This window comes from Rhopalosiphum padi, chromosome 1 (genome assembly GCF_020882245.1).
Source record: "Rhopalosiphum padi isolate XX-2018 chromosome 1, ASM2088224v1, whole genome shotgun sequence".
Lineage (NCBI taxonomy): Eukaryota > Metazoa > Arthropoda > Insecta > Hemiptera > Aphididae > Rhopalosiphum > Rhopalosiphum padi.
This window is the reverse complement of record NC_083597.1, coordinates 19,237,254-19,258,125: the sequence shown is the minus strand read 5'-3', so window position 1 is coordinate 19,258,125 and position 20,872 is coordinate 19,237,254. Positions and strand designations below refer to the sequence as shown.

Sequence of the window (20,872 nt, the reverse complement as noted above, 5' to 3'; positions counted from 1 at the left end):
GGTTAAATTTCACACCAAAAAAATTGTATTATTATCTCCAATATTTCAAATATTATTTAGACACACACTTATTAGTATCTACAATTTATATCTAGTTAATTTCTTTTTCTCTCTCTCACACTCTCTCTCTTTCTTCTTCTGTTTGTAAACATTTAAAGTTAAGACCACGAAGTAAAACATATCTATCTCTATTTATTCATATCTTCTGCTGTAATTATTATACTAAAGTATTAAGATTTTCAATTAACAGATGACCGATCATTTTTACAAAAAAATTATATCTAAAAACAAAGACGTGCTTGCTGCAGCCAAAGAAGTAGAAAATGCTACAAGACCATTGAAATTGGAAATAGAAAAAGTCATATCTGTAACTTGTTTACTAGTTATAATGATATATATATGTTTTTAAGCGAATTTTATTTTCAGGAATACTCAAGTAGATTTCAAGACATTTGGGTGGAATATCATCATAAAATAGAAAATATAAATTGGTTATTAGAAAAACAAACCGAATTGGATTCAATTCGATTTGTATTTGATCATATGAAACAAACAATCGATACTATTTACGAAGAACCTTCGAGTGTAGAGATCGGTCCTTTGGAAATCCAATTAGGTGATTATTGAAATTAATATTGAGACTTATTTTTTGTTAACATTATACATAATATTTAAGTATTGTTTTTTAAAATCATACTGTTTTTAGACGAATTCAAAGAGTCTCTACACGAAGAAATCAAAGGATGGCAAATTTTATTTGCCAATGGTGTGCTAGAAACTTCTAAACTTAAATATTTGTGTAAATACATAGCGGAGAAATACAATATAATCGCATCTCCAATCAATGATTTGGTCGATGCAAGAAAGATAATATTATGTTTAGAAGAACTGGAATCTAATTTAACAGATTTGGATAATGACATAGAAATGACTGTTGACGTGTATGATTTATTAAGTGAATACAGAGTCCCGATTAAAGCTGATGATGAGAGACAGTTGAATTTACTCACAGAAATATATAAAAAACTCAAATTGGAGGTTTGATAATTATATATTACTGAATATGAAGAGCACACTTATAATAATTAGTAATAATAATATAAAAATATGGACATTATTGTATAGATGTGCAACGCACCGCAAAGACTTTTGGATAAATACAAACCTTTGAACATAGAATTGCAAGAAGGCATATTACATCTTAAATCAGACATATTCTTTTTCGATAAACAGTTCGTCGAAAGAGGACCTATGGTTGAAGGCCTAATGCCTTTTGAAGCCGCTGAGAGGTAAAGCACAAATATATATCTAATATTATAGTGCTGTTATTTTAGTTTTTTAAACTTACACTTGTTTGATTTTTTCTTAGGGTTATACTATTTCAAGACCGTTTCGACGAGTTAGTCTCGTTAATGGACCGTTATCAAGAAGGAGAGCGTTTATTTAAGATGCCAGTAACTTCATATCCAACGTTGACTGAAACTAAACGAGTTTTTAACTTACTGAAAAGACTTTATGATCTGTATGGTTCGGTTAATCGTTCAATTCAAACTTGGTCGAATACATTATGGAACCGTTTAAAAGTAGACGATATTATTGATAGTTTGTCAGAGTACACTTCAAAGTGTCGTAAACTACCAAAAGGTCTAAAGGCATGGCCAACATATGAAGAATTAAAAAACAACATTGACGAATGGTCCGATAAAATGATTCTAGTAGAAATGATGTTTAAGAATTCGTTAAAGCCAAGGCATTGGGAAATGATAGAAAAGGCTACTGGTACGCTATTTCCTATAAACAACCGCGATTTCGCGCTCAAGGATATTATGTCTGCTCCTTTATTAAAAAATAAAGATGAGCTAGAAGACATATGTCAGACAGCTATCAAAGAAATTGACATAGAAGCAAAATTGCGACAGATTATATTAGATTGGTCAACTATAAAAATAGAAATGGCTCAATTTAAAAACAGAGGATTTTTACTTATAAAAGGACAAGAAATAGCGGAAGTCGTGGCTATACTGGAAGACTCACAAATGGTTATGAGCTCATTAGCGTCCAATAGGTAAAACATTTAATAAATAGTGTATGTGTTCTATGCAACACAAGACAGGTATAGTGTACATAGTTGTAATGTTTAAGATTATGAACGGAAGGATGAATGTATTGATTTTACAATGATGAGTGTGTTTATCTGTTTTTTATTACCTTTTTCAGTTTTTATAGTTGAGGATTTTTTACAAAAAATATAATATTTTGCATAAATAGTTCATATTGGAAATAAAAAAATAATGTTTTTATTTTTTGTTTTAACAAAAATTTGTTAGTTTCTTTTAAACAAAATAAAAAAAGTTTATTTACTCACTAGCGAAATATTTTTAGTACCTAGTAAATAAAAATTATGATATTCGATTTTAAAATATTTATAGGTATAATATCGCGTTCAAGTCAGAAATAATGGATTGGGTAAAGAAATTTGCCGTAACTGGCCAAGTCTTAGAAAATTGGATCCTTGTGCAAAATCTTTGGATGTATCTAGAAGCTGTGTTTATGGGTGGTGATATATCTAAGCAATTGCCACAAGAAACAAAACGTTTCACTGTAAATTATTTTATCATTGTTTTTATCAACGCCGCATTTACATGGTTTGCGTTTAGGCTATAGATAAATTGTGGGTAACTTTGATGACCAAAGCACGGTTTCTCGAAAACGCTATTGAGATATGCACCGGAGATGGGTCAATGGAAATTTTACTCCCGTATATGCTTGAACAGTTGGAATTGTGTCAAAAGTCATTAGCAGGGTATTAAAACATATGATTTTAAGCGAATTTATACTTATTTAATTATTGCGGGAAGCCTCGTAAGAATTAAGAGAAGTATTTTAATTCACGTATTCTTGCATGGCTAGACCGTTTTTGAGACAAGTGTTCAGTTAATAATAAAAATATACTTAATAACGATTAATCCATTAGGTACTTGGACCAAAAAAGAAACATATTTTCAAGGTTTTACTTTATTTCGGACCCAGTACTATTGGAAATTTTAGGTCAAGCTTCGAACTCGCACAAAATTGGACCTCATTTACTTAGTCTTTTTGATAATACAGCAAAATTAATATACAGCGAGAGCGAATATGATAAAGTACTACAGATTGTATCTAAAGAAGGTGAAAAAATTTCATTAGAACACCCGGTATTGTGCTCTGGAGGTGTGGAAAATTGGCTAAATGTTTTGCTTATCGAATCGAAATTTTCCGTAAATCAACTTATAGCGAACGTGGATAACTATATTATGACAGACACACAATTCTCAATCATAACAATGATTGAAAAATTTCCTGCTCAAGTGCGAATATTATTTTAAATATCATAGATTTAGGTTATATTTTATTTATCTGACAGTTAACTTTCAGATGGGTCTCATCGGCTTACAAATGCTGTGGACAATTCGTACAGAATATGCACTTAAAAACTCAGTTACTATGAAAAAAATTATGAAAGACACTAATCAAGAATTTATTAAGCTTCTCAATATACTTATTGATGCTACTACTAAGAATCTAACCAAAAATGAAAGATTAAATTACGAGACTTTAATTACGATCCATGTTCACCAAAGGTTTCAAAAATATACATGAACATGTATTGCTCTGTGTGTCAGAAATTTAAATATACATGTAAATATTTCAGAGACATTTTCGAATCATTGTACCAAATGAAGATTACGAACTTATTTGATTTTGAATGGTTGAAACAAGAGCGATTTTATTACACGGAAGAATTTGATAGATGTGAAGTTCGTATAACCGACGTGTTATTTTTCTACCAAAATGAGTTCCTAGGTTGTTCGGATAGGCTCGTGATCACTCCACTCACCGATCGCTGTTACATTACCTTAGCCCAAGCAGTTGGTAAGAAATTGGCGACAACATACACATCTATCATAGTTTTTTTCTAGTTGTTACATAGGGTGTAAAATAGAAAAAACCTACTGCTTAATAATTGTGAAAAATTAACAAATTACAACAAGCATACAAGAATATTTACGTTACACCAGTTTTTAAAAAAGTCGATTTTATTTGTACCTATATGTTATAATCCGTGAAGAAATAACTATAGTCATATAGTGACTTAATATTTATAATAATTATTATAAATAAATAAATAAATAATATAATATTTTAAATATGCTAGTGCTATAATTATGAAAAATAAATATTTTTTACTACCCAAAAACATTGAGCTAAATACATTTTAAACGCAATACGTCTTTTTACGAATTATATTTAATATATAAAATGTGTGGTAATGCATAGGAATGAATATGGGCGGTGCGCCAGCAGGACCGGCTGGAACAGGGAAAACGGAGACGACAAAAGACATGGGCAAATCACTCGGAAAATATGTAGTTGTTTTTAATTGTTCAGATCAAATGGACTACCGAGGACTCGGTCGTATTTTCAAAGGCTTGGTGCACTCGGGTACATGGGGTTGTTTTGATGAGTTCAACCGGATTGAACTTCCTGTACTTTCGGTGGCCGCACAGCAAGTATACATTGTGTTTATGGCTCGCAAAGGCAACAAAGAAACATTCATTTTCAGGTATTTGAACTTCAGCGTATTGGTAGGCGTAATGATGACTTATAACGATTTTTTTCTTTTTCTAGCGATGGAGATACAGTTCCCATGAATCAGGAATTTGCTATATTCCTAACCATGAATCCTGGATATGCTGGACGCCAAGAACTACCAGAAAACTTAAAAGTCCTTTTTCGGAGTGTAGCCATGATGGTACCCGACCGATTGGTAATTTATTTATCAACTAATCAATTTGATTATCTATATTACTATTATTAATATTATTACTGGAAATTCAGTAACTATGAACATACCCATAGCGAAACATTAATAGTCAAAACGCACATAACATTTATTTATAATAATAACATTATGATGGTATTACCTATTTAACTTTTTTTTTGTTTTTAATGAAACGAATCCAATTCCGAGTTGAATATGTACAATGAATTATTTTATTATTAAAGTTGGATTTCCTCATTGAATCCTAATTAAATATCATAGGTATTATATCATTTCTTAAGGAAATGGTTGTACAAACACGCGTGTTAAACTTATACATATTTAATATTATAGTTGTTGATATTGTGTATATAAAGTATATTTTAGTTTACATGAATGAGCACTTTAAACTTATTGAATATTTTACATATATCAACGATATATTATATATTTATATATATATATATATTATTATATTTATTACTACTATAATATATTTTAATTTTTACTTAATTTGTTGTTTTTACACGAATATTATTATTATAATAATCATCAACAAATAATTAAAACAGACATTTTTAATGGGATTTTACTAAACGTATCAATAACGGTCTATTGCATGTTTGTTATTAGATAATAATACGCGTGAAATTAGCAGCTTGTGGTTTTAAAAACAACCAACCCCTATCAAAAAAGTTTTTCATACTATACCAGTTATGCGAAGAGCAGTTGAGTAAACAGGTGCACTATGATTTTGGTCTGCGTAATATATTGGCTGTTTTGCGTACTCTTGGCACTCAGAGGAGAAGCAACTCAAGTGAACCCGAAGAAACGATACTCATGAGAGTTTTAAAGGGAATGAACGTTTCAAAGTTAGTCGATCAGGATGAAACTATTTTTTTGTCTTTGATTGAAGATTTGTTTGTTGGCATGAAATCTACTTCGTCTACGTACAAAGACTTACAAACATCTATACTGAGCTCGTGTGACGAGAAACAATTGGTTAACCATCCTTCTTGGAATTTAAAAATCATTCAAGTACTAACGTACCTAATGGCCTATTATATATTATTTATTCTGTATGGTGGTTCGTATTTATTTTGTTTTTAAGGTATATGAAACGTCTTTAGTACGTCACGGGCTGATGATACTGGGACCCACCGGTTCTGGTAAGACCACTGCCATTCATTGCCTCTTATCAGCTTTAACCAAAACTGGATTGACACACTTCGAATATCGAATGAATCCAAAAGCAATTACGGCATCGCAGATGTTCGGGAGATTAGACGTGGCTACGAACGATTGGACTGACGGTATATTTTCGACGCTCTGGAGGAGAACGTTAAAAGTACGTTTTAGTTTTTTTTAAACAATAAATTCCATCAGTTTCATGTTATTGTGGCAAGTTACCACACTATAATTTATTATACCCGGTACAATAATTTGATCACAGCTAAGTCCAGACGAATACTGTTGGCTAGTATTAGACGGTCCTGTAGATGCGGTTTGGATAGAAAATTTGAACTCAGTCTTGGATGATAACAAAACACTTACTTTGGCAAATGGCGATCGGATTGTCATGGCCCCCAATGCTAAACTTTGTTTCGAACCGGACAACGTGGACAATGCTTCTCCGGCGACCATATCTAGGATGGGAATGACTTTTTTCTCGGCCACCGTATTGTCATGGAGAGTGATATTCGGAGTAAGTATATAAATTGTGTTTCTTTTTAAATCTGATGATTTAACTTATACTAATACCAACTTATACTTATAAGTTTTACTGATAAAGAGTTTATTGTCTCAAATAAATTGATAAGTTGTCGAATAGTATCATCCATAAAAGGGTGATAATAAAAAAGACACAACTTTATTTGTCTTGTGTTTTATGCCTTTATGTAATTTGATCAAACTACTAAAATACTTTTTTAAGTAGTGAAACATTTACATAACTTTTAGGTCACCCTTTATCATTCCTTATAAATATAGTATAAGCGTATTTAAAATGCTTAATTTTTACTATATTTATACATATATTTAATATTAAATTATGTAATAATATTTATAATTCTTAAAGAATTATAGGAGTTTTGTTCGATCATATTAAAGGTCCGAAAGCTTTGTTAGTATATTTAATTTTTCTATAAACAATTTAAATACACACACATTATATATATATCATATATGTGTGTGTGTGTGTGTGTGTGTGTGTGTGTGTGTGTGTGTGTATGTGTAATTATATTTTATATTGTATAGTTTAAATTATTCTATTTCAGGGATGGGGAAAAACTAAATCAACACATTTGTCCAATTGTTTTCAAGATATATTTGATAATTCTTACAACGAATTATTAAAAATGCTTCAATCTAGGCTTTCACCTAAGATGGCTTTATTGGAACCCCATTACATTCATCAAACATGTGATATACTTGATGGACTCTTAAGCATGTTCCCCGAAAACGAAGGTAAATATCACTGGATGCCGGATGTGGTATATATATATATATATATAATTTTAAATAAATAATGATAATATATATTATTAATGTGTAATATAATTCAATAGATTTATCAGTTAACATATTATCTCGGTTATATACGTTTGCGATAATGTGGAGTATCGCTGCCGTGTTAGAATCAGACAACAGATTATTACTGGAAGAATTCATCTTAAAAGACATGACAGGGAAAATTAAAGTCCCAAAACTTAAAGTGCGTCAATTCGAAGAAAAGTGACTTGACTGTCGATAAAAACTAATCAATATTATTTTTTTCATAGGAAGGAGAATCAATTTATGATTATACTATTTCAAAAGATGGACAATGGCAACACTGGGAAACGTTGATAGAGTCATACACGTATCCCAGCGATTATATACCAGTGTACGGTGATATACTGGTGCCGAATTTGGACAACGTGCGTACCATGTTTCTGATTACTTTGATCGCAAATCAAGAAAAAAACGTTCTATTAATCGGCGAACAAGGTACTGCAAAGACAGTAATGATCAAAAGTTATATGCAAGAGTTTGATCCCGAAGTGAGAATGAGCAAAATGCTTAACTTTTCCTCGGCTACCACCCCTAACATGTTTCAAGTGAGAAAACGAGAACTTTACACGAAAGCAGTATTAAATATTAAAAAATAACCAATTTCCTTTCAATTAGAGTACTGTTGAAGGGTATATGGAGAAAAGATTTGGCACTACCTATGGTCCTCCAGGTAATCGTAAAATGACAATATTCATCGATGACATAAACATGCCGATCATTAACGACTGGGGAGATCAAGTAAATTATTAAAATTTACCATTTACGATACATACATTTTGACTTAAGACTTAGCATGTGATATTTATTTTATATGTTAAAAATATTCCTTAATACCTTTAGTATATAGATTCATATTGACTTTTATAATTATTGATGTATTTTCTCGCTATAAATTTGATTTTAAATGACAATTGTATACGAATCGGATTATACATAATATAGGTATTATAGGTAACAACACGGTGTTTTGAACAGTCTCTTCTATAGTAATACCGAACCCCGCCGAATTTTGACGTAAGATGACACTACTGCGTCGATCATATTCCACGGCTAGGGAACATCGCTATTGCACGGTCCATCTCACGGCGCTGACCTGGTGTCTTTTTTCGTATTTACAAATAGCCGCAATGGTTACTGGCTCTTTTTTTTAAGACATTTTTTATAAACTTGAAATTTTCTTACCTTGTCACTACTATCTTGTTCTAAAATCCTAACTAGAAGATTGATTAATTTTGGTGCGCCTATGCGCCCATCCATTCATAGTACAATCTCACTCCGAAAGATAGCAGGCCAGACATTCTTTCAATAATTAACTTCTTCCTAATGTATTTGATACTTCAACATCAACAGCGATCGATGATTTACTTGGTTACCTCACATAAAAATTAAAGTACCAACTCCACCTATTTTGTCCGATCTTAACCTCAAAAAATAGAAAACTATCTACCAATCTATTGCTGTATACTACTATTACATCTACTACTATTATATAGACGTCCAATTATGGGAACCAGTCAAAATTCCCAATAGAAATCTTGTTCAACGATTCGAATCCAAAGTTCTTCAGATTATCTTATAAACTCCATTTTAGGTTTCCAATAATACTCTACTCGGATTTTAGTGTTCCATTAAAAGCGCTTCTCATTAGTTTTTTTTTTCGTCAATTTCAGAATTTAAATAAATTTAAATATTTCTTCTCGGTGGACCAAAATTCGTAAGTGGTTAAGGTACCAGATTAAAACGCGTTAACATAATATTTTATTGGTCACAATAATCTTGTACAAGGTATGTTTTATAAATTAATTTTTTTCCTTAATTTATACCTGGCTAGGTGACGAACGAGATCACGCGTCAACTTCTTGAGAATAAAGGATTCTACTCACTGACAAAACCCGGTGACTACATCAATATTGTGGGCGTCAATATGCTGGGTGCCATGATACATCCTGGTGGCGGCCGGAATGACGTGCCACCCAGGCTGAAACGGCAGTTCTGTATATTTAACTGCACGTTACCATCGGACACGTCCATGGATAAGATATTTGGAGCCTTAGGTTGTGGTTACTTCTGTGTGGAGCGATTCAACGACCAGGTCGTTCGGTTCTTACCCAGGCTGGTGGAACTCACCCGAATCGTGTGGCAGAAGACGAAGCAAAAACTACTACCAACGCCAGCCAATTTTCACTACGTGTTCAACTTGCGTGACCTGTCCCGAATCTGGGAAGGTATGTTGCAGGTATGCTCCGCTGAGTGTCAAAACGTCCAAATGGTGTTGCGGTTGTGGTGCCATGAACTGCAGCGCATAGTCTATGACAAGCTGACCAGCACACGGGACAAGGAATGGTTTTTGAAGACGGTCCGGTCCTCGGCCGAGAAGTTCCTCGGCCACGAAACTTACAAAATGATGCCAGCAAACATGAAAACGATTGTTTTTGTTGACTTTATGCGGGACATGGTCGACCCGACTGGTGACGAGCCTGACGACTTCGAACCCGAGACTCCGAATATTTACGAGAATATTGAAGAGTACGTATAAGACAGCGGTTCCCAACTTGGGGGTAATTACCTCCAATGGGGTTAAAAACGATTTTTTGAGTGGTAAAGATTAAACTATTTATATTAATTTTAAGTACTTATTATCTATTTAGTCATGTGTACTATACTACTATGACTGTAAATGTAATTGTAATAACTCTTGTTTTCTTTGTTTGAAAAATTAAAATAAATTATAGCTATAATCATTATACATATTTTTTACTCGACTTTTTTTGGGGAGGGAGAGGTATTTGTTGATATCTAACCTGATTTATGGGTAATAGTCTCAATAAGGTTAGGAACCGTTGGTATAAAATATACACATATTTTTTTTTTATATCCGTACATATAATAATAAATATTAATATAATATGCTAATAAACTATAAATAGTTATATATATATATATTGCCTTTTAATATTGATTTTATTCCAAATTGTATAGTTTTGAAGTATTAAAAGATAGAATGCTGATGTTTATGGGTCAGATGAAAGAAGCGACTCGTGGTTCTGTAGTAGATTTAGTCTTTTTCAGAGACTGTATGATACATCTGATTATCATATCTCGTATACTGAGGATACCTCGTGGAAACGGTCTACTTGTAGGCGTCGGAGGTTCTGGTCGGAGATCGGTGACCACTTTGGCGTCATTTATTGCTAAATATAAGCAACATTCAATCTTTCTAACAAGGTAGTTATTGAATACTCATAAATTACTATTTCGATTTGTAGTATTTTATATAATTATATATAAATCGTATTATTATCATATTAAATATTATTACTTGTTATCATGCGATTATCCATGCATTTAAAGTTCTAATTAATTTTAATCATAAAACCAGCTGTTTATTTTAAAATTTTTAGGTCATATAATGTCAATAATTTCTTGGACGATATCAGAATACTTTATAGATTCGCCGGAATCCAAGATGTGAAAACCACATTCGTATTTACAGATAATGATATCAAAGAAGAGTCTTTTCTTGAGTATATTAACAACATATTAAGTTCTGGAGAAGTTGCTAACTTGTTTCCCAAAGATGAACTCGAAGAAATGTTAAATAGTATAATTCCATTGTTTAAAAAGAGATCACCCAGAGGAAATCCATCTATGGACAATTTATACCAATTTTTCATTAAACAAGCTATGAACAATTTACATTTAGTTTTATGTTTTTCACCAGTAAGTATATATAAACTAATAAATAGTCTTCTTCGGTCAGAATGTTGCTATACATACACCTTTTTTACGCCTGAATACATTCACTTATAATGTCTTAATAAACCCGATTTCTATGTCTAAATTATTAACATAGTATTTAATATTTATAGATGTTAATATTTATAAAACTGTTTGACTTGAAGTGGCCTTTTAAATTCAACCTCTTAATGTCAAGGAGAACAAAATTAATTGAATTGTATTAAATTGTGTTTTTGTTTGTTTACAGATCGGAGAAAGTTTTCGTTTACGTTCATTAAAGTTTCCTGGTATAATATCTGGTTGCATTATCGATTGGTATACCGCATGGCCCACAGATGCATTATTAGCAGTATCTCATCATTTTCTAGATAACTTCTCAGTGGTCGGTACAATGGAGGAAAAGACTTCATTGATACAATTGCTGGGAATTATACACGATAACGTGGCAACAGATTGTACAAATTACTTCCAAAGGTAGGTGTCAGTGTGTTATATTTAAATAAAACGTTTTTTATAACACATACCTATAGCTGCAAGCCTGAAAATCATAATTTAATACAAAACAACATCAAGTTGTAAATTTATTGCTCTTCAGAGTTATAACCATTCTTTCAAAAACGTACTTACAACTAAATTTTTGTCAGGTACAACAATACTACAATTTTAAATTGATAAATTACACGTAACAATTAACAACGATATAATGTGTTATTATCCGTAAATCAATTTATTTATTAAATTTCTCTCAAGGTTTCGTCGAAAAATATTTGTAACACCAAAGTCATTCCTTTCGTTTGTAAATGACTATAAGATTTTGTACATAAAGAATATACATGAAATTGAGCAAATGAAAATGCAAAGAATATTGGGATTAGAGAAACTTGCCGACGCTTCGATACAAGTGGGACGACTGAAAGAAGAATTGACAGAAAAAGAAAAAGAAATGGCCATCGCAACAGAAGCCAGTACAGAGGTAGAGTTCTGAAGACAATAGATTGATGTTTTCGATACATAATAATTTAAACATTAAATTGGTTCTCATAGGTGACGACTAAAGTCAACATCGTGGTTAAAGCTGCAGAAATAAGTAAAGCCGAAGTAGCAGTCGTGAAAGATCGAGCTGAGTTGTTATTAAAGAGCATTTCAAAAGAGAAAAAGATCGCTGAAATTAAACTTGCTAAAGCTAAACCAGCTTTAGATGCTGCCGAAGCAGCTTTATTGGTAAAATTAATAATTTAATTTAATTAAATATCATAATATTTTTTCAAGTTTTATAATAGGTATATTCATTTTTTCACCATTAAGTACACAATAAATAGATAAATTAAAATATTAAATTTTTTAATAAATAAACCAAATTTAAATTCTAGACTCTAACAGCAACTGATATAGCTACCGTGCGGAAATTGGGCAAGCCACCTTTCTTAATTACAGTGATTATGGATTCCGTACTCATATTTTTTCAACGAAAATTACCGAAAGTCATATTGGATACAACCAAAATGTTTTTAGAACCCAATTGGAAGGAATCTTTAAAAGTAAATTTTCAACATGCTACATATCATAATAATGGTACAATAATACTTAAGTAATAATTTTATTTTATTTTATTTTAGTTAATGTCTGACACAAGATTTCTATTCAACCTTCAAAATTATCCAAAAAATCAAATCAATGGAGAAACAATTGATCTATTGCAACCATATTTTAAGTATCATGACTATACATATGACAAAGCAAAATTGGCATGTGGAAATGTAGCCGGGCTTCTTAGTTGGACATTAGCCATGTCAGATTTTTATAATGTAAACAAAGAAGTGCTTCCATTGATTTCGAATTTAGCTAAACAAGAGGGTAAACATATCCAAGCTAAAGAACAATTAAAAGCTGCGGAGACCATAGCTTATGAAAAAAATAAAGAGTTGTTAGAAGCAAAACGAAAGTTAAATGTTGCTTTAGGTTCACAGCAATTAATTCAAACTGAAGCAAATAAATGTAAGAATAAAATGATGTCGGCAACAGCACTTATTGAAGGTTTAGAAGGAGAACGAAAGAGATGGAAACATCAATTGGCTGGTTTTAATTTGGAAATAAAATATTCACTAGGAGATATCGTCATACTGACAGCATTTTTAAATTATTCTGGGCCATTCAACCAAGAATATAGAACAAAAATTTTGCAATCGTGGTATGATCAATTGAACGAGAGGAACATTCCAAATTCCCCAAATCTGAATGTGTCTGAAAAATTGGCTGACCCTCCAACTATTAGCGAATGGAATCTCCAAGGACTGCCAAATGATGAACTATCGATTCAAAACGGTATTATTGTAACAAAATCGTCAAAATATCCAATTATGATTGATCCACAGAGTCAAGGAATAGCTTGGATTAAAAATAAAGAATCGGTAAATAACATGGTTGTTACTACATTTGATGATAAATATTTCAGAAATTATCTAGAAGATAGTTTATCTTTGGGAAAACCATTATTGATTCATGATATACAGCAAGATGTCGACCCGATAATAAATAACGTACTAGAGAAGAACTATTACACAAAAGGTAAATTCGTTAATGTATTATTAGGAGATAAAGAAATTGATGTGAGTGACGATTTTCGATTATATCTTACTTCAAAACTTGGAAATCCATCGTATCCTCCAGAACTCTACGCCAAATGCATAATCATCGATTTTACTGTAACTATTAAAGGGTTGGAAGATCAATTATTAAGTAGAGTAATCGAAATCGAGAAAAAAGAATTAGAACAAGAGCGTATTGAATTAATCGCCGAAGTTACTTCACAAAAACGAAAAATGCAAAAGTTAGAACACGACCTTTTGATAAAATTAACTACTGTTAAAGGGTCATTAGTAGACGACGAATCAGTTTTATATACGTTGAATAAAACCAAGGATACGGCTACTGATGTCAGTGAAAAAATAGAGGTTGCGAACAAAACACAAGCTTCAATAAGTAGGATGCGTGAACAATACCGTCCGATTGCCACTCGAGGTTCAGTTCTATACTTTTTAATCGTAGAAATGGGAATGGTTAATCCCATGTATCAGAACTCGTTACAACAATTCCTAGAACAGTTTGATATATCGTTATCAAACTCCGAAAAAACTGTTATGCTCGAACGCAGAATAAATAACATCATTGAATATTTGACTTATGCCATATTTAAATATAAGTGCCGTGGTTTATACGAGAAGCACAAAATACTTTTTACTATACTCATGACACTCAAAATAGATTTAGACAAAGGAAAAATTACTAGAAGTCAGTTTGAATATTTTATCAAAGGTGGCGCTTCAATTGATATAACGTCTATCAAGCCTAAACCATTTGATTGGGTGACTGATATTTGTTGGATGAACTTAGGCTTATTGCAAACCATTCCACCATTCCAATCAATATTGACCGCAGTTGAAATAAATGGAAGCTCGTGGAAAAAATGGTATGAGAAGAGTAGTCCGGAAAAAGAAAAAATGCCAGATGGATTTGACAGGCTTGACGTGTTCGAAAGGTTATTAATGGTAAGAGCGTGGTGTCCGGACAGGACAATGAACCAAGCATTTGCCTACGTCGAAGAATCCTTAGGGCCTCAATACGTAGAAACTGTGATGTTCGATATCGAAGAGATGTATCTTGAATCCAAAAGTACTACGCCAATGATTTGTTTCTTGAGCATGGGTTCTGATCCTAGTAACCTTATTGAGAATACTGCAAAAAAATTAGAAATACCGTTCTATTCCGTGTCTATGGGTCAAGGACAAGAAGTTCACGCCGAGAGGTTGATGAAGGAATGTACAGCCAATGTGAGTATTTAACATTTCTATAAAATACTTAAAATATATCATATATATTTTACATGTTAGTTATCTATGTTGTCTATTTACAATACATAGGTTTTTAATTAATATACATGAAATAAATGTTTAGGGTGGATGGGTATTACTTCAAAATTGTCATTTGTGTTTGAACTTCATGCAAGAAACGTTTACGTATATTAACACAAAAGTGGCCATGTCTACTCAAGAAAACTTTAGAATATGGATAACCACAGAAGTGCATCCTAAATTTTCGATATCACTTCTACAAATATCAATACATTTTACGTATGAGCCCCCAGAAGGTAAAAACATCCAAGAGTAAATTTCCTAAATTACCTAGATAAAATTGTAACAAATAATAATTCAATCAGAAAAATCAATTAATTTTATTTCCAATTCACAATTTTATACGAATAAACTTATAACAGCCGATTTAAATACACTAGCGATTTGTTAGGGGAGTGTTATTTTGTAGGTAATTTATGTAATTCATTGCAAACGTATATTTAGGATTAAGAGCCGGGTTGATGAGAACTTTTGTCAATATGGGAGATGATACGTTGGTCTACTCCAGCATAACACAATACAAACCAATATTGTATGTGATTTCCTTCCTCCATTCTGTCGTTCAAGAGCGTAGAAAGTTTGGGTCCGTTGGTTGGAACATACCATACGAATTCAACACATCAGATTGGTACTCATCAACTTTATACTTACAAAAAATGGTTGATGAGATGGAACCCACCTCTGAAATCAACTGGGTCGCCTTAAGGTAGGTTTTTTTTAAAAATAATTTAAATATTACATAATATTCATTACGATATATTATGGTTACAGATACATGTTAGCCGAAGTACATTATGGCGGCCGGGTAACCGATGACTATGACCGACGACTATTAAATAATTTTACCGAACTTTGGTTTACAAATGAAATGTTTAGCGAACAGTTTTGTTTCTACGAAGGATACAACGTGTTGGTCTTTAATAAACTGTCTGAATATCTATCAGCAATCGATGAAATGCCACTGAAAGATCCTCCCCAAGCGTGCGGACTTCATCCAAACACCGATATTACGTGAGCATTAAATGTTATCAGTACATGATAATATGATATACCAAAAAATACTATATCTATATAAATAACAAATAAAATAATATTATATATTATACAATATTACAATAACTAGTATAAGTTTTTAGGTACCAAACTAATGTGGTTCAAGAGATGTTTAACACTATAATAATGATTCAGCCAAAAGGTTCTGGCGGTGGTAGTGAAGTGACCCGCGAAGAAAAAGTGTACAATACGAGTACGGACTTGTTGAACAAGCTGCCCCTAGCTTTCAATATGTTTACCATCAAAGAAAGGTAAATACAAATAAAAATATTTTTTTTTAATTATAATGATAACATTAAAAATTCAATTGTTTAAATACACAAATAAATATTCTCGAATTATAATAGGTTAACGTTGATGGGTCCGACGCAACCTATGAATATATTCTTGGGACAAGAAATCGACCGCATCCAAAAGGTTACCGAAATAGTAAAAAATACATTGGAAGACCTTTTATTAGCGATTGACGGAATAATCATTATGAACGAAGTAAATCGATTACAATAATTATGTGTAAGAGGGTAGTATTGATATCAGGTTCCGAGATGTCTACCTTTTAAATCATTGTTTTCTATTATTATCATTTGACCATATTTTTAATTTTTATAAATTTGTGTAATATAAGATACATGTTAGAAAAAAAGTGAAATAAATATTTAAAAATAACATATAAATTACTCGTGGGAAAAAATTATTGCAATTTTATTTTTACACTCCAAAATACCGATCAAAACCCATGTAGATAAATATTGTATTATCACTTTTCATGCACTAGTTTAATATCCATATAAATTGTGTTAGGGCAATATTATTTTTATAAATTAATCTGATACTTACAATTTTAATTGAAATCTTTTCATCGAATAACAATCGAAAATTATTCTTTATCGATTTTATTTTATTCTATATTGTATGTATTTTGTAATAACATAATGTCATATCTAACGATTCGTAACTACAGGTTTTATCTGAAACATTGGATTACTTGTATGACAGTCGCATCCCGTCACATTGGCTGAGGTCCTCTTGGACTTCATCAAACATCGGTTTTTGGTTCAATGAGTTATTGAACCGACACAGCCAGATCACGGCGTGGGTGTTCAAAGAAAAACCGGCGCAGTTTTGGATGACTGGTTTCTTCAACCCACAAGGATTCCTCACGGCGATGAAGCAAGAAATATCCAGGGCACACAAAGGCTGGACGCTGGACAACATCGTGCTCGAGAACGAAGTAACGTTGTACTACAAACATGACATCAAAAAGTCACCACTGGTGAGTGTAAAATTTATGGTTCATAATGTCTTCCTTCATCTCCGCGCATAATGTCCGTTATTGGGTACTCCGGGTACTCGTTGGTTTTTTAAGATATTCTGCAGTATAATTTAAATTAATTTAATTGATACCTTGTCACGCGAGAGATAAGTAACATGGAAACAAATAATTACACAATATTTAAATATTCGCGTACAATTGATATAAATAAGTAGTACTCTAGTAGGTATACGACATTGCTGATGTGCGTCGTCGCTCTGCGATAAAATACTATTCGGCCGCTTTGTGGTTTATTTTTTGTATCGCAAACCACAGTACACTTCACTTGTACAATAGTGCTTGTAAGTCTGTTACGGAGTATTATTAGGTAATACGTTTAGGTAGGTTAATTATTACAGCTAACATAGGGAATTCGGATTATTTGTATTATTATTTATTTCTATAAAATATTATATATTTATACCAGAACCTAGTAATGTCAAATTTTAAATAAATATATAAATGCGGTGTGTAGTTGTTCATTAAAAAAAAAACACATAAGGGAGGATAAGAAATCTAAATTGCGGAAAATTACAATTTCGAAACGATGAAATAAAAATTGTATAATTTAGTCTTCTTTGTTTTTATATACAAATAAGAATAATAAGATCCATTATTCCCATTATGGGTTTATTTATAAGTGAAAAATATCATCCGGATATTGCCATATATGATATATATATTATTGATTATAAATATTAAATACTACAAATACAACAGCATAAAACATAACAGCAGTCGGCAAATAATGTTAAATACTGTAGTCTATGATCCTATTTCTATCTGCCTAACTGCGAGGGTGGTCATCGTTTCCGTCAAAAATGTAATTTTTATTTCTGCCAAAACGAAAAAGGTTTGATGTTCGTTTCGCCAAATCTATTTTTACCTACATTATTGAGATGGAGTTTGAGCACCCATAGTCTATCTACATTGCTATCGATCGGGCATAACCCGCTTAAACAATAATTATTGGGTTCAATTTAAAAAAAATACATGAAAATTGTTAACACGTTTGGTCATAATATTGAATATTGTAACTAATAATCGAAAGTCTTGTGTAATAAAATCTGAAAAAACAAAAGTTAGTTAAAAAATGTTGAAAAACTTATAAAGTTGAAAAAAAATATTAAATTACATAAAAAAATTTAGGACTACGTTTTGAAAAGATACATAATATCCAATAGTATTAGTAAATAATAAATTAGTAATGTACAAAATTAAATTAGGACAAAATTTAATATTTTTGGAAGACTATTGAGCCAACCTTATCGGGGTGTCTTTTGTGTTAAGCTAATAGGCTCAGATTTAGGATGATATACTAATATATATGCAAACAAATATATGTGCCCAAACTTGCTATATATGAAGGGAAAAAGTGTTCTATTTTGGGTAAATGTGTATTTCCCCCCTATCAATCACCGATGTATGTATAGGGTTTCAGGATAAACACATTGGATATTCAAGATATAGGTATAGCAGTATAGGATATAATTGATTTTACGCTTAGTAATTCACACCCATTGTAAATAAATATAAATTGAACTAACCTATATCACGTGTAGATAGTTCTGTGTTATCGAGATCGGATCCTGTGAGTACTATGACAACAACGACAAAATTATGAATATCTATTACGATAGTAGCTGTGTGAATCTTGAATACTATATGTATTTATTGGAATTTATATATATTATATTTGTTAAACTTTAGTTTAGACAGGCAAGTAGAAATGGGTTTGTTGGAAACGAAAATCAAGTGTCTTGACGGAAACGCCTAACATCTGACTGCGAGTGTCTATATTATTTACGATGAATGTTTGTCGTTGGAACATTTATCATACATTTCAATATATATTTTAATAAAATCGGTTTTCCATTTATATAAAAAAAAAGATTCATTTAAGGTACATTTTTCATGACTGGTTGTATTTTTTTATCATAAAAGTATTTACATTTTTATATTGACAAAAAACAACAATTTTACATGATATAATACGTCAACATCATATATAATAATATAACTTTAGAATATTTGCATTGCAATATCAATATAGCATTAAATGCTGAAGTATGGTAATATGTACTTTGATATATTCACTAAAACCGTTGATGCATTAATAGTATCATTAATTATGAAAAAAATTCAATATTTCACACAAAATATTTACTACTATACATTTATTCAAATTATTGTTTAATAGTTTGTAATAAATATTAAATTATGTATTATACTAGAAATTAAAACATCCGAAACTTACAGTAACTTTATGGTAATTTTGATCAAATTGTCGGAAATAACAAATCCCGACGACGAAATTTGAAAAAAAAAAATACATACTAAATTATTATAGATAATTATTAAACATTTTATAAATATCTTTATTACAAACAGAAACACGGTCAGTGTATAGATATCGTATTACCGTGTACGCTTTGTCTATTACTATTTAGACTTAAGTTCTTATCGTAATTTTATAATAATTAAGAATTTTGATTAGAAATATCTGTTTTCGTCAAGTACACGCATACTAATATATCTATCCACATAGAGTAATTCATTAAAAACTTCATTATCAGTAATTAATTTTAAACAAAAATCGTTATCTGTTGTTTTTTGACGAATTTTTCTATTTTCTATAAATGCGTATAATACCAGATTGCTAATGGCTATTATTAATTAGAATTGTCATTGATTAAATAAATTAATAATTTAATCAATCGAATTGTTAAAAAATAAAAATAATAAAATTAGGTACTGAATTTAACTTGGAAGGCTAAGGGTATTTATATGGTAAGGTCCCCTCAAATCTTATAATTTTAAGAGGGTCTATCGGGATTTTCTCAGTGACCGGTGCGCAAGTACGCACTTGGCAGTCCTGTATAGCCGTACCCATAGATACAATGCAACAGTATCAAAAAACAAAATCAATTTTTTCAAAATCTAGTTTCAAGTAAAAATTGGCGCTATTCTCCAAATTTGTTTTTCTTTACCTGATCATTTTTAAAAGTTTTAAGATTCTTTACTGCGCTAAATGGGTTTGACGGACACACAAAAAAAAAAGGGTAACACACAACAAATTAGTAATCAACCCACTGATCATTTATGTTCTTCCGTTTTTCCCGACCCGTAGGAAGGCGTCTATGTGTACGGGCTATTTTTGGACGGGGCAAGTTGGAACAGGAAGGAGAAGGAACTGCAGGAATCGCTCCACAAGATCATGTTCACGGAAATGCCCGTCATACACATATATGCGATAAATACGATCGGAAACAAGTTAATGCCCGGCTACGAGTGTCCCGTTTACAAAAAGCCATCAAGAACAGGATTAACGTACGTGTGCGAATTGCGTCTCAAGTCGCCAAAGGGTACGTTAGAGGCCCACTGGATATCTAGAGGCGTTGCTCTTCTGTGTGACATAAAATAATGTATATTTTGCAATATTTTTTATAATAAACATGACTAAATCAATAGAAGCACCCTGCTTTTGAATGGCTTTTCGTCAATGCT

General features: G+C 31.5%; 1 protein-coding gene across 1 annotated transcript; it reads left to right on the top strand.

Moving 5' to 3' along the window:
• Positions 1-1,251: 1,251 nt before the first annotated feature.
• LOC132917590 (dynein axonemal heavy chain 5) lies at positions 1,252-20,838 on the top strand. The gene is made up of 31 exons (XM_060978395.1): positions 1,252-1,289; positions 1,370-2,065; positions 2,430-2,601; positions 2,658-2,803; positions 2,975-3,347; positions 3,415-3,620; positions 3,692-3,912; positions 4,318-4,603; positions 4,669-4,807; positions 5,435-5,839; positions 5,913-6,149; positions 6,255-6,506; positions 7,078-7,272; positions 7,359-7,518; positions 7,586-7,899; positions 7,970-8,092; positions 9,186-9,880; positions 10,334-10,579; positions 10,756-11,074; positions 11,340-11,566; positions 11,843-12,065; positions 12,137-12,313; positions 12,463-12,630; positions 12,709-14,919; positions 15,044-15,236; positions 15,445-15,706; positions 15,772-16,011; positions 16,137-16,304; positions 16,401-16,542; positions 17,015-17,326; positions 20,496-20,838. The coding sequence occupies exons 1-31, from the start codon at positions 1,252-1,254 to the stop codon at positions 20,787-20,789; spliced, it is 9,840 nt and encodes a 3,279-aa protein (XP_060834378.1). The 3' UTR covers positions 20,790-20,838.
• The last annotated feature ends 34 nt before the right edge of the window (positions 20,839-20,872 follow it).